Source organism: Dama dama, chromosome 22 (assembly GCF_033118175.1).
Source record: "Dama dama isolate Ldn47 chromosome 22, ASM3311817v1, whole genome shotgun sequence".
NCBI lineage: Eukaryota > Metazoa > Chordata > Mammalia > Artiodactyla > Cervidae > Dama > Dama dama.
The window spans coordinates 15393143-15408735 of NC_083702.1; the positions used below are offsets into that span (position 1 = coordinate 15393143).

The 15593-nt window shown below is 47.1% G+C and overlaps 1 protein-coding gene across 1 annotated transcript in view; it reads right to left on the bottom strand.

Moving 5' to 3' along the window:
* ANO2 (anoctamin 2) overlaps positions 1 to 15593 on the bottom strand; it is a 340921-nt gene that overhangs the window by 24938 nt on the left and 300390 nt on the right. The window contains exon 20 of the mRNA XM_061124073.1: positions 15411 to 15556. Coding sequence (XP_060980056.1) covers positions 15411 to 15556 — 146 coding nt within the window. The remainder of the gene's footprint in view (positions 1 to 15410; positions 15557 to 15593) is intronic.

Sequence of the window (15593 nt, forward strand, 5' to 3'; positions counted from 1 at the left end):
TCCCGTAGTAGATGTTGAGAGGTTATCTTGTTTCGTGACTATGAACTTAATGTCACCAGCTGTAAATACAAAACAAGCACGAAAAGAAGCAGACGCCTGAAATGTGTGAATGGAAATCATTGTGTTTAGTGACGGGGAGGGAGAGGGGGCCACGAGGTTCTAACATGGCTCTGACACATCCACACGGACAGCCTCAGCGCTGTCACGCACACGGAAGACTTTGAAGAAAGTCAGTTGTAAAAACCATCAGTTAGGAGAGTCTAATTCAAAAGGAAATAGCTATAGCTTTCTAAAATTCTTTCTATAATTTAGTAATTGTATGATATAGTCAGTTTAAAGGGATTAAAAGCTGGAGGTTTAAGACTCATCCCTGTTGAGATTTCACTGGAGGTCCACTAGTTAAGACGCTGTGCTTCCAATGCAGTGTCTGGTTCCATCCCTGGCAGAGGAACTAAGATCCCACATATGGTGAGGCTGGGGGAAAAAAAAAAATTCTCCCCGTCATGAGCCTCTAATAAGCAATGGAAGGGAAGGACTCAGGAATATGTTGGCATGAGTCTGTCTCCTCACTCAGGAGGTGGTCACAGAAAAGATTCAGCTAGAAACAGCCCATGAATATAACACTTAGGTAAAAATAAAGCATGGGACGGTCATCACTGTTTATTTCATCAGCCTGCATTTCCAGACAGTGTCCAGTGATCCCCTTCTCCTAAGAACAAGGGAAGACAACTGTGCTCGGCACTGTGTCTGGTGTGAAAAAGATTTGTAAGTGTTGATGGACCACATAAACAGGAAGAGTTAGGAGAAGGCACATGATTGGCTTTCTTGGAATGGACCTCTATTGCTTAGGAAAATAGTAAAAGTCTTGACAGTAGAAGCATAAGAAGGCGCTCAATGTCCATCATCCATTACTTATGCATTCATTCACTCATTCATCGAACAAGCATCTACTGGGCACAGTCTAGATACTGAGCACCATGCTCACTGCTAAGGAAGCAAAGATGAACAGATTACTGTGTTATGTCTGATTCTTTGCAACCCCATGGACTGCAGCACACCAGGCTACCCTGTCCTTTCAAGAGTTCACAGGATATAGTAGAGAAGATGGACATGTAAGCAAATCCTGGCTATATCTTGGAGTCAGACTTTCAAGGGCAGCATTAACAGAGCATAGTACCAGGGCAGGAGTAACTCACCCTCCCCAGCAGGAATATGGAGAGACTCACAACCATTGGGTTTGACTTGAAGAACAAGCCAAAGAGACCTCTGAAGGTTTTCTGCATGTTTGATTAGTTGGTGTTACTTGCTCAGTCGTGTCAGATTCTAGGCAACCCCATGGACTGTAGCCTGCCAGGTTCCTCTGTCCATGGGATTTTCCAGGTAAGAATACTGGAGAAGATTGTCATTCCCTTCTCCAGGGGATCTTCCAAACTTGGGGGTCAAGCCTGGGTATCCTGAATTGCAGGCAGATTCTTTACAATTTGAGCCGCCAGGGAAACCCCTGGTGTGTTTGGTAATTGAGGTCTCTCTTGCCAATCCATTCATCAAATTCACAGACTACTGAGGAAATAAAGACAATAGGTTGAATTTCCTTTCAATCTCCAAAGGATCACCTGGGGTTTATATACGCCTGTTGCTAAGCAAGTTCAGTCTCTCAGTCATGTCTGACTCTTTGCAACCCCATGACTGTAGCACGCCAGGCTACCCTGTCCTTCACAATCTCCTGGAGTTTGCTCAAACACATGTCCACTGAGTCAGCGATGCCATCCAACAATCTCATCCTCTGCTGCCCCCTTCTACTTTTGCCTTCAATCTTTCCCAGCATCAGTCTTTACCAATGAATCAGTTCTTCACATCCGGTGACCAAAGTATTGGAGCTTCAGTTTCAGCAACAGTCTTCCGATGAATATTCAGGGTTGATTTCCTTTAGTACTGACTGGTTTGATCTCTTTGCAGTCCAAGGGACTCTCAAGAGTCTTCTTCACCACAATTCAAAAGCATCAATTCTTTGGCACTCTGCCTTCTTTATGGTTCAGCTCTCATTATATATATTTCCATATATAATGGATTGAACTCAATTCAGAAACCCTGGAAGTTGTAACAGGAAAGACCAGCCTTGAAGTCATGGCTTAAGTATTAAGAGTCTATTGCCTACAAATCAGCACAGCACCAGGACAGATCAGTAAGGGCAAGTTTTTTTTGTTTCCTTATGGTTAAGAGAGACTCAGTCCCCACTGTTCCTCATCCCTTGTGAACTGTGAAACAGTAATTCCTCCGGATGAAGGTAGAAGGACCAATGCCTTTCTGAGAGCTCTGCTCCTCAGGAACTCAGAGTCTGGCATAACAGTCAATCTCAGGATGATGGATACAGACCAGTCCACAATCATCCCTCTTGGCTACCCCAGAAACAGAGCTTAGGGTCATGGGAGTCTTCAGATGTGAACTCCACTGATGGCCACAGAAAAAGGCAGGAAATTTTGGTTCTCAGCCACAGGGGGCTTAAAGGCCTGGAGACTACGGTCTTCTGGAAAAATCTTCCCATTTCTCCTATCTTCTATTAGAAAAACTCCAGACCCTCAGAGGTCATGGAGCTTCATCCAACAATTCCTAAACACCCACCATGTGCAGGCAGCTTGCTCTCCGCTCTCCTGTTCACAAAATAATCTCTGGTATTAAGTATTATTATCTCCACTGTACAAGTGAGAAAACAGACTCAGAGAGGTGAAATAATTTTCCCAAGGCCACACACCTAGAAACTGATGAAGCTGGGAAACAAAGATAGTTTCTGATGCCAATGGAGTTCAAGGTCCTTTCGCTGCACAGAAATGTAAATATTCAACCGTAAAGTTACAGCATTCTTCCCTCTGCACCCCCCACCTCGGTTACTCTCAAGCATCTTAGGTTTCCTTTTGGGGAGTTTCTCCAACCTGATTTCTAATCTTTTTGTCAGAGAATGAACTTTTATGAACACCAGAGCCCCCATCAGTCTGTACAGGTGCTTTCCCTTCCCAGGGTGACTTTGCCACATATGGGCGTCTTCTGGGCCTGGGGGGGGGGGGGGGCGGGGGGGGCACGCTGCAGCTGAACTTGACATTTTCTGTGCCATTGCTCCATCTGCCATGCATTCGTGGCACCGAAAAAAGCTTACATCAGCTTCTTAAAATTAGACAGCATTGAGTTTCTGAACTCTTTCAATTCACTTCTGATTTTCAGAGAACCACTTGGTGCATTTCCAGCCAAAGTTTATTGAGTAAACAAATGAAAGGCTTGGCCGACTCGCTCTTGTTTACTTTTTCCATCTCCAAAGTGGGATGTGAAGGCCAGTTACCCATGCATCCTTCCTCCACTCCCCCATCCATTTATCCATCATCTATCTTCCCATCTACCCATCCAGGAAGGGATGCAGTCAGTGAGGTGGAAAAGCAGTGAAAATAGTCAAGATTAAGAGAAATTCCCAAGCAACCAACCCCCAAGGACCTTTATTTGCTTTATCCCTTTGTCCTTACATCTTCTTAGAGGGTGAGGGCAAAGTCAATGAAAAGAACACATATATAATGTAAGTGTATGGAGTTTTAGGAAAAAGGAAATAAGGAACAGACTAAGCAGAGAGACACAAATACACAACCTTTAAGGACCCACAACTAGTCTGTGGCTGAGCAACGAGGTGCACTCTTAGCTTGGCTGATGGCAAGGAGAGAAATGGGAACATGAGCAAGTTCTCCGTATCTTAACCTAAAACACTGCTTCCATCACTCCCTCCCTCCCTCATTCATTTCTCAGGCATGACTGGGCATCTCCTGTACGTCAGGAGCCTTCCAGGCATGGTATCCAAATATACCCTTGCTTTTTCTCTTAATTTGTTGTGGGGAAAGGGGCTCCAAGCACAGAGCAATGTGTGCTTCAAAAGAAAAGGAGAGACATGAACTGTGACTCACCCTCCTTCCCAGAAATACCGGAATGAGACCCTGGATGCTGCCCGAACTGTGTTTAAATGGCATTTGGAGAAGATGGCAGGTACCTGATTATCCAGTGGGATGACTCAGTTTGTATAAACAGGATGACTCTGGGAAAGGGATTTCCTGGTTCTTGGAGCCACTGCCTTGTAGCGCACATGCTTGGGGTTGTGTGACAGAATATGCAGGCTTCAGTGCTGATATTGGACAGATATTGTGGAAATTTTCATCGCTTACAGCTAAGGCAGCTTTGGGACTTGGTTTCCATATCAGTCTCTCTTGGAAACTTGAGAATTACCCTGTGTGGTCCCTACTGTCCATGACCAAACAATATGACTGTTGGAAAGAATCTTGGGTGCCACCTAAGTCATTGCTCTCTCTGAAGCCTCACTCCCTACCACACTTCATAAGTGGCCACGTTTACTTGATCATTTCCATGGTGGACTACTCTGTGATGCTTGGAGCCAGCTCTCCCCACTGTTCTTTATTCTCTGGCTCATTTGCAAGTCACTGGGACTCTAGGATATTCGTTATGAAGCATAGTCGTATCAGGAGTTGATTATTACACGGGATATTTTGCCTGGCCTATCCAAATAATTTTATAAGTCCATCACTTGTATTGCTGGACAAGACCTGCCCTTAAAGGGGTAAGATTCCCCTAATTAAGGACTTCCCTGGTAGCTCAGCAGGTAAAGAATCTGCCTGCAATGTAGAAGACTAGGATTTGATCCCTGGGTCAGAAAGATCCTCTGGAGGATGAAATGGCAACCTACTCTAGTATTCTTGCCTAGAAAATCCCATGGACAGAAGAGCCTAATAGGCTACAGTCTACGGGGGCACAAAGAGTCAGACATGACTGAAGTGACTTAGCAGGCACAATGGTAAGAATGGGCTTCCCTGATGGCTCAGCAGGTAAAGAATCTGCCAACAGTGCAGAAGATACAAGAGACCTAGGTTCGATCCCTGGGTCAGGAATATCCCCTGGAGGAGGAAATGGCAACCCACTCCAGTATTCTTACCTGAAAAATCTCATGGACAGAGGTGTCTAGGGGCCTACAGTTCGAAGGGTGGCAAAGAGTTGGATACGACTGAGCAACTAAGAATGCATGCATGCATCTCCTAATTAAAAGCACCTCAAAATAAGTAATCTTGGCCCCTGGGGGAACGGGAAGAGGCAGACTGTTCCAGCTAAATCAATATAGTCAGGGTGTCTGGACAGCTTTGAAAAATGGTGATGTCTGGGAACTTCCTTAGTGGTCCAGTGGTTAAGACTCTGCCTTCCAACGCAGGGGGTGCAGCTAAGATCCCACATGCCTCACAGGCCCAAAAAATAGGATATAAACAACAGGAGCTATATTGTAACAAATTTAATAAAGACTTAAACAAATGAAAAATGGTGACATCTGTAGAATCCAATTGTCACCTTGTCTTCAATTTCCTCAATATAAGATCATCTCTTTCATTCTTTATTCTTCTTCATCTTCATTTATTGAGCACCTACTGTATATCAGGTCCTGGTGACTAAGACACAAGTCTCACCCTCAAGAAGCTCACATCACAATTTAGTGAGTAACATGAAGCTAGGCCATTGCCCTTCAACTGTGTCACTTACAATCCCACGGACAGAGGAACCTGGCTGGCTACAGCCCACAGGGTTGCAAAGAATCAGACGTGACTTAGTGGCAAAACAACAACAATTTGTTTGATAAAACGGTGGTAAGACTTTATCAAGAGGTTCTTTTGTAATGTGTCCCCAAACTCCTCTTAGAGGATTAAATTCCAGTCTGTGTTTTCATGCTAAATTTCCATGCTGTCGAAGCCTAAGGCTGCGACTGTCCAGAGACTTTAGCTCGCTGCTCTGAAAGCAACGAAAGGATTTCCTCGCTCTGAAAGCAATGAAAGGATTTTCTCTCTCATCAGGGCCCTGAGGGAAACCCCACAACTGGGCTGGGAGGAGTGTGCAGCCAAGGAGCTTCGAAGCCCACGCCGGGGTTGGGGACAGGTTGGGGACGCTGATGATTAATGTCATGGCTACTCCTGGCCCCAGCATTCTAACCTCAGCTCTGAGCCAGGGAGGGGGGATTTACCTTGAAGTCTTTTCTAGTAAGCTCTTCAGGAAAAGGGTTTGATATTGGAGATTCCCTGGAAAGCCCGCCGCTCCCCTCACAGGTTTCTGCAGCCTAATCCCTCACTCTCGGGTTTCTCTTTGTCTGGAGCCAGCCCATCCCCACCACCAATCCCATGCCTGCCGCCCCCAGACTCCCGGCTTCCCCTTCACCTCGAGGCCCCTCCCCCAGGCCTGCTGGGCCACAGTTCCAGCTCCATTTAGAAAAAATACAAATATAATACATCTCTCCCGGCAGCCTCCCTGGATGATGACCTGCCTCGCCATTACAACCGGCAGGCCCTGAGTGGGCTCAGCATGCTTCCTGTCAGCATGGGTGGTCCCGGGGATCACTGGGGGAGGAAGCTGACAGCTGAGAGGGGGGCCAGGGATCACCACGTTGGGCCGCGCCAGAAGCAGTGGGCAGCTTTGGTTTCACGGCTCTAGTTTCTGTTCAAAGCCCAAGTCAAGGGTCTTTCTGGGATTGGGGAGGTCTAGCCCATCAGGAAGGAAAGGGGAAACCCACTCTGTCCCCTGCCCCCTGCCCCCACTGCACCAAATGCCACGGTTCCTAATGGGACTCTTCTGTGGGATGGTCTAGAGATAGGCTTTAGCCTCAGTTTCACTAATGGGTCTTCAAGGTGATCTGAAGCCACCTGGAGCACTCTCTGGGCCTCTTGCTTTTGAGATGTAGTGTCCAACTGGTATGAATGGGCTAGGATGTCAGCACTGGAAGGGACCTTGGGATGACTCTAGTCCAGATAAGGGGCCCTGGGGTGACCTGGCCCAGATAAGGGACCCTGGGGATGATCTAGCCCAGGTAAGGGACCCTGGAGGTGACCTGGCCCAGGTGAGGGACCCTGGTAGGGTTACCTGGTGCAGATAAAGGACCACTGGGTGACCTCACCCAGGTAAGGTACCCTGGGGGTGACCTGGCTTGAAAGTCTTAATTCTTATTATGACCTTCAGTGAAAGACTATTCTGCACATCACCCACTCCACTGGGGTAGTGAGGTTTTGTGCAGAAACCGCCCTCCTCTCTCACTCAGAACTAATCTAGAAGCATGAGAAGCCGAGGGTGATACTGGTCCTGTTTACCTTATGTTTTAAAAAAACATATTAGTAGTCGGGCACTACTGATGACACATTACACCACTGATTAGGACCACAGGCCAGAGGCTGCACCTCTGCAAGGGAAACCTCATCATTTGGTCTAATCCCTTTGATATCGAGGAAGAAATGAGGCCCAGAAAGATGCTGTGGCATGTCCAAGGTCATCCCGCTGGATGCAGGAAGCCAGATTTACCCTCAAAACCCCTGGGAAGATGGGAAGGAGAGCTGCTGCTCCCTTACCCTACAGCGACCATCTGGAGAGCAACGGGCTTTGAGACAGGGTGCAGAGAAAGCAGAGGTCGTGGTGTGAGTCCTGTGATAGAGTTGCTGTGAGTCGCTCAGTCGTGTCTGACTCTTAGCAGCCCCATGGACTGTAGCCCGCCAGGCTTCTCCATCCCTGGAATTCTCCAGGCAAGAGTACTAGAGCAAGTTGCCATTCCCTTCTCCAGCGGATCTTCCCGACCCAGGGACTAAATCCCTGTCTCCCACATTGAAGTCAGATTCTTTATCCCCTGAGCCACCAGGGAAGCCCAAGGCAGAGACCAGTGCCTCCAATAAGGTTCTGACATGTAGACTTGCGTCTTCTCTCCCACCAAGCTCTTTCCCAGCGCTGCTACCTGTGAGCAGTGTAGATGGGCTCGCATTACGCCTTCTCCTCTTTCCTGACTTGCTCTCTGGAAAGGAGCTCATAAGAGGCCTGTGATGGGGGAGGGGAGAAGGCAGCCACGCAGAGGAGGGGGAGGGGGGACTATAGGAGGAGGAGGCGGAGGAAGAGAAAGAAGGATAACCACCACTCTTGATAACACACTCGCTGGATTACCAGCCTGGTAATAAATGAGAGTAGATGCCAGCACTACTAGAAGTGAGATTGTTACAGCCTGGATCAGGAAAAGCGAGATAAATGATACCCTCAATGTATTCAGCTCCTCCTCTGCAGATTTATCCAAAAGGTTCTCAGCACCCATGCAAGGCCCTGAAATCAGTTACCAACAGCCACGACTGTCTTAGGAGGCAGCTTGTCTGAAACTGTGGGGGAGGGGGACTAAAATACTATGCTGGGGTTGGGGGGAAGAAGGGTGGGTGGAAGGACAAGGACCTTTCTAGGAGGAGGCGACATGGAATTGGTGCTGGCTGGCCATGGGAGCAAGAAGGCACAGGAATTCCTTGACAAGGACAACACATACAGTCAGGCAGAAAAAGAGTGATGTGTGGGCTGTGGTTGGGGAGAGGTCGGTGTTCATTGTGATTGCACCAAGAGTGTGAACAAGAATCTAAGGGTAAATACAGTGAAAAGATGTCTTCCTGAGGCCTTGCTCAGGATGTGGGAGACCTGGAGGTTTTTGAACAATGGATGACAAGACCCACACGACCTTAGAAAGAATCCAGAGGGTGGCAGGGAGATGCTGGCCTTTGTGAGAGGTGGTGCTGAGGGTGTAGCTGGGCAAGCACCGTGTTTGGGGGTAAAGAGGCTGAACCGAATGGAGGGAACAGCCTCCAGAGATGCTACAGACAAAGACCAGCCCCGCCGGAAGGGAGGTGCGGAGACAGAACACGTGTGACTGCACAGAGATGTCTGGAGGGTGGTGAGAGAACCCAGAACAGTCTCAGGACCAAGTCTCCCATCAGAAGGGCTCAGAAGTGTTTCCCCTGGATGCAGTCTCTTCCTGGCCTCACATGCATGCATGCTAAGTCGCTTTAGTCGTATCTGACTTTTTACAACCCCATGCACTGTAGCTGGTCAGGCTCCTCTGCCCTTAGAATTACCCAGGCAGGAATACTGGAGTGGGTTGCCATGCCCTCCTCCAGGGGATCTTCCCAACCCAGGAATCAAACTTGTGTCTCCTGTGACTCCTGCATTGGCAGGTGAATTCTTTACTACTAAGTCACCAGGGAAACGTGTGTGTGTGTGTGTGTGTGTGTGTGTGTGTATCTGTTTAAATCTCCACTATGAAAAGGGAGGCCAGCCCAGATACCACAGGATACAGAGCAGGGAGGCCTCTGTTTCTCTGCTGTGGAAGGAAAGGGAGTCAGGGGGCCATCCATTCCAGAAGTAGTTTATAGGGCCCTTCCTGTGTTCCAGGAGCTGGGCTGAGCGTTGCAATGAGGACGAGGACTCAGTGTCCGTCCCTTAGAGCATTCTCACTTCCTTCTGTGCCAGAGCAGGTATAGGAGAAGAGAGGAACTGAGGATGGGAGAGCCAAGCAATGCCTCTTGGAGATGCATTTGAGCCTGAACAACTCAGCAAGAACCTGCTGTGGCAGAGAGGCTAGCACATGCTGGTTTAGACCCCCCCAGATAAGCACATGTGGATATCCTTGGATGCTGCACCAGGGCATCTGAACTTTATCTGAAAGGGAGTTAGTCACTAATGTTGAAGGATTCTAGGCAGAAAAGATAATACACTCTGGATCCCGGGTTTTTTTCATTTATATTTTATAATTAATTTATTTTTAATTGAAGGATGATTGCTCTACAATATTATGTTGATTTCTGCCAAACATCAGCATGAATCAGCCACAGGTTTACCTACGTCCCCTCCATCTTGGACCTCCCTCCCACCTCCCACTGCTTCCCATCCCTCTAAGTTGTTACAGGGCCTGTAACAACTGTCTGAGTTTCCTGAATCACAAAGCAAATTGCCACAGGCTATCTATGTTACATATGGTGGTGTATATGTTTCTATGTTATTCCCTCCATACACTGTGTTTTTAAAAAGCTATTTTAAAATCTGAGAAGGGGGACACATGTAAGCCTATGGCTGATTCATGTTGATGTATGGCAAAAAAACCATCACAAATTATAAAGTAATTATCTTCCAATTAAAATCAATAAATTTTTAAAAAGCTGAGAAAGGAAAGGGGAAGAATTAGTAGAAAAAAAAAAAGCAATTAGGATGTACCTGCTATTGTCCAAAGAGAGAAGGTTGAGGACTTACAAGGCAATACAAAATTCTTAGTAGAGACTGCGGACCAAGAAATTCACCTGCCAGTCAGCCAACAAAAGATGTTAGGGCCATCAAGTCACCTGCCACTGCAGCCACCCTGACTGAGCAGCCTGAGGGGACTCAGGATGGAGAAAACAGGATCCTGGCCCCAGGTAGCTAAGGTGTGTATCAAAGAGATGATTTCAGTGACCCCAGACTCTTGCATCTTCCCAGACATTTTTTTTTTTTTATTATTATTATTTTTTTTTCCAGTGGGTTTTGTCATACATTGATATGAATCAGCCATGACATTTTGTTTTTATTGTTCAGTCGCTGAGTTGTGTCCAACTCTTTGCCACCTCATGGACTGCAGCAAGCCAGGCTCCTTTGTCTTCCACTATCTCCCAGAGTTGGCTCAAATTCATGTCCATTGAGTTGGTGATGCTATCTAACCATCTCCTCTGCTGCCTTCTTCTCCTTCTGCCTTCAGTCTTTTCCAGCATCAGAGTCTTTTCCAATCAGTTGGCTCTTTGAATCAGGTGGCCAAAGTATTGGAGTTTCAGCTTCAGCATCAGTCCTTCCAATGAATATTCTGGGTTAATTTCCTTTAGGATTGACTGGCTTTATCTCCTTGCAGGCCAAGAACTCTCAAGAGTCTTCCCCAGCACCACAGTTTGAAAGCATCAATTCTTCGGCACTCAGCCATCTTTATGGTCCAACTCTCACATCCATACATGACTACTGGAAAAACCATAGCATGGACTAAACACACCTTTGTTGGTGAAGTGATGTCTCTACTTTTTAATACACTGCCTAGGTTTGTCATAGCTTTCCTTCCCAGACATAGAAAAGTGCTAAATTCATTAATTTGAGATGTCTGGTTGCTCTTTAACTAACAGTAATCTTTAGATGTTATAACTACCTTTTTTTGTTTTTTTGCAAAAACTTATGTATCCTGGCTCCTCCCTTACCTCTTTGGAATAGTCTTTCTCAACTATCCGAAAGCCTGTCTTCTAGGCTTAAGTCCTTAGCATGTCTGCCAAATAAAACATAATTCTCAACTTCTGCATGTACATGCACAGTCACTTAGGTCATGTCCAACTCTTTGCAACCCCACCGACTGTAGCCCGCCAGGCTCCTCTGTCCATGGGATTCTCCAGGCAAGAATACTGGAGTGGGTTGCCAGGCCCTCCTCCAGGGAATCTATCCAACCCAGGGATTAAACCCGTATCTCTTATGTCTCCTGCATTGGCAGGCGGGTTCTTTACCACTAACACCACCTGGATGGTGCAATTTTCTTTTTCAGTCAACAGGCAAAGTCAGTGAGGTAAGGAGCCATGGATAAAAAAATAAAGTTCTGGATCATCCTGAGCAGTGCTCTCGCCAGCTAGAGATGAGGCAAAGTCAGAAAGGAGTCACAGAGTATTCAAGGTCTACACCAAACCACGTGCCTCCTGCACCCTGAAGTTTCAATCTGCCATTTCACGAGGCAACTTGGATGCAGCTGCAAGGTATGGATGCCCGAGTCTCTTGGCGGTGGGGGAAGAGAAGGTGTCCCGTGTGTTTCCATCAGCTGGGTAATTCTTACATGTCTCTGTGGGTGTATCTAGAGAGCAGGGGAGACTGACAGCTCTTGGTCTTTCAAAATAAGAATCTGGCACTTACTCCAAAATATGCAATCACCCATGCAACTCCTTTTTGATTTGACAGGACCGTAAGTTCACTACTAAGAAAAATGAGGTCTCCTGTAATGACAATGTCAATGACAAGAAGAATTGTGTCTCATCACCCACATGAATAGCCTGAGGGCCCCAAAGCCTGGGCTGCATTTAAGAAACTAGAGGAGACTTCACCGAGGGATAATTGAATTCCTGAGTCAGGAAGACAATAGCGATTATTTTTTGGATGACTAGAGGAACAAAAGTTTGCGGGTTTGAGATCAACAGATGATGAAAAAAGAGCCCATGTGAGATGCCAGACTTGACAAGCAAAGCCCTAAGGCCTCTGTGTTCTCTGGAAGGACAACTATCTAAGAATGCTTATATCTCAGGTTTTCAGCGTGATTCTTAGATTTGCCTTGGAATCTCGTACTCTCAGTCTTTAAATCAATACCCGATCCTACGCTGATGGGATGGGAAAAACCTCCAGGGCTCACTGCATTCAGGGCCTCCAGATGGTTTTTAGTCAATTTCTAGATTCAAGAGAAAGAAACTAGACTCTCCACACTGACAGTGGCGGCTGATATTCATTGAAAGCGTATCGAGATGGTGGGCTGTTTGGTTTTATATTTGCTTGGCCATGCCACATGGCATGCAGGATCTTAATTCCCCAACTAGGAGTCGAACCCACACCCCATGCACAGGCAGTGCAAAGTCTTAGCCACTGCACCACCAGGGGAGTTTCCCAAGTACTGGTTGTTAACTACTCCAGATTCATCTCCTAGTTTTCAGAAGCATCCTACAAACTAGGTGCTATTTTCATCAAAGTTACTTCTCAGATGAGGAAATAGGGCCTGGCTGACTTAAAAGCATTAAGCTATGTAACCAGCCACAGCACACCTAGGACTGAACACCAGAACATCCTCCAACCACATGTAGCCTACAAAGCTAGATGAAGTCATCGTTGGGTAAAGTTTACCCTGTACCTCATCTGTGATCATACTGGGGGCAAACGGTCGCATAAACGGTGAAGAGGATAACCCAGAGGTACTAGGAATGAAGGACATCTAAGTCAGAAACACTGCTCTTTCACTTATAATAAAATAATCATATCTCTAAAATGACTGATAGCTTAGCAAAATGGCCTCAAGAGTTCTGTGAGTGAATTTCGGGGGAACCCAGTATGGAAAGCCGCTGTGTGGTCCAGGCTTCCTCCCCACTCAAGGCTGAATCGGTATCAGCCTGGATTGTTGGAGACACTGTCCTGGTCTCCAGACTTGTCTCCCTCCCTCAGCTGTTGTTCAGTCTCTCTGTCGTGTCTGATTTTTTGCAAGCCCGTGGACTGCAGCAGGCCAGGCTTCCCTGTCCTTCATCGTCTCCCGGAGTTTGCTCAAACTCATGTCCATAGAGTTGACAATGCCATCCAACCATCTCATCCCCTGGTGCCCCCTTCTCCTTTTGCCTTCAATCTTTTCTAGTATCAGGGTCTTTTCCAGTGAGTCAGCTCTTCACATCAGATGGCCAAAGTATTGAAGCTTCAGCTTCAGTATCAGTCTTTCCAATGAATATTCAGGGTTGATTTCCTTTAGGATTGACTGGTTTGATCTCCTTGCTGTCCAAGGGACACTCAGGAGTCTGCCTCCAGCACCACAATTCCTCCCCCGGGTGCCTTATAAATATTTCATGGCTACAACTATCCTGTGACATTAGGGTCAGGGTCAGAATTAGGGTGAGGGTCAGGGTCGGGGTCAGGCTCAGGGTTAGGGCTAGGGTTAGCCATTTACCCAAAGCTGTCCAGCTAACTGGTGACAGAGCCAGTATTTGAACCCAGGGAGTACAGCTCAAGCCTCTCTGCTCTTAATCACTCAAGAGAGGGAGCTCTGAAATAGCCAGCTCTGGAGAGGCAGGCAGACAGTTATGTAAACACCTACACAAATAATTGGGTGGTAGGGAAGGGACTTGAGTTGGGAGATGGAGGTTGAAAGACAGAGCTACAGGGATTCTGGAGTGAGGAGCAAGCCCCTCCCCCAATGGAAGCCTCAATCTGGCAACAATTTCTTCTTCCCAAGAGGATGGCAGACACACAAGGACATCTGAAATCCAAGTGGCTGTGTCTGTGTTAATGCCTGGTTCAGGGTTGGAGAGGGATGAGAGGTAGAACTTGGTGAGAGGTGAAAAGCAGCAGGGGGCCATGTGTTTACACAAACGGGGTCTTAAAATTTTCTGTGTCTGTTGCTCCTGAGGCAGGCCTAATGACCGTTTCTTCTTTGACAAGTTTATTTAGATCTTCTCTGGCAAGTTTATTTAGATGACAAAGCTCAGGATTTGCCTGGAATTTTAAGAGACCCTGGGCTTCCCTGGTGGCTCAGATGGCAAAGAATGCAATGAGGGAGACCCGGGTTCAATCCCTGGCTGGGGAAGATCCCCCTGGAGAAGGAAATGGCAACCCACTACAGTATTCTAGCCTGGAGAATCCCATGGACAGAGGAACCTGGTGGGCTGCAGTCCATGGGGTCACAAAGAGCTGGACACGACTGAGCAGCCAACACATCTTTTTAGAGACCCCAGGGCTAGAACAGAAAGCTGTTAGCCATCTAATCTAGACCTTGTCCACTGCTGTACCCTTAACACACATGCATGTGCATGTGTGCATGCACACACACACACAAACACACACACATACGATAAATATCAATTAGAAATAACAAGTGAGGTACCTGATACACAGAGGCATGAGTGGCCCCCTGTGAGAAGGGATTAACCAAAGAAGGCTGGAACCATTATGCAAACACAATGAGGGTCAATTGATAGAAAGTAGTGAGTGATTCTGTCGTGAGATCTCACTGATGCTTCTCTACACACTCTAGATTGAGTCAATATTTAGATGGTACATCTGCCCTCTTGGTCCTCTGTTTTTAATTCATTCGTTCCAAGTCTTGGAAACAGGCTTCTCAAATATCCACCCCAGTGAGAGATCAGGATTATTCACAAGTGGCCAAGCATTTGAAGGCAGCTGGTCCAAGCTGGGACACTGCTCAAGATGGAGAACGCATGGCTCCCCAACCACATCTGAGATGACCGTGTCTACCAGCCTGTGCTACACGCACTCCCGCTCTCAAGGCTCATCCAAGGGCAATCAGAGATTCTAACTAGAAATCCTCCTCTCACCGCCTACCCAAAACATCCTCACCACTTTTAGAGAAAAGCTCACATGTTTTGAGCCCTGCCTGATCAGAGGGAGGGACTCTCCTCTATTCTTCTTGTCAAGATGGATATTCCTTGCCCCAGATGTCAGGGGACTACTGTACTCTTCCTTAATGGAAAGTCCGTTCTTAAATTTCAGACTTCTCAATTGCCTCTCATGATAGAAACCATGGGAAGGAACCTAGAGACAAAGCTTCTCATTAGATAGATGAGGAGAGGAGATGCAAAGAGAAGAGGGCTCCATATGAGTATCAAATGGGTGATGAGGTACTTCAACTCAAGGCTCCTTCTGCCCCTTCCTTCTTAGCTTCCACGTGGCCCTGAAGGCGACATCGGGTAGCCATGAAACCTTCGAAGGAGCAGACACTGCCCTGGGGATTTTCCTAATCCTCCCCCTCACCCCCAACCCCTTATCTGAACCCACCTCCAGCAGAAGGAAAGTCCATAGGCTCTTACTCATTTCCATATACTCTGGTGTCAGTCCAGTGTACGGTTCCAGGCTATAGTCTAGGTCCCACTGCTCTGGATGCTTTGAATGGGCAGAGCCAGCTTCTTCAGATTCTGTCTCATCTTTCAGCTTCCGAAACAGCTTCTTTAGCTTCCTGGAAAAGAAAAGGACCAGTCACCAGAAGCCTCTAG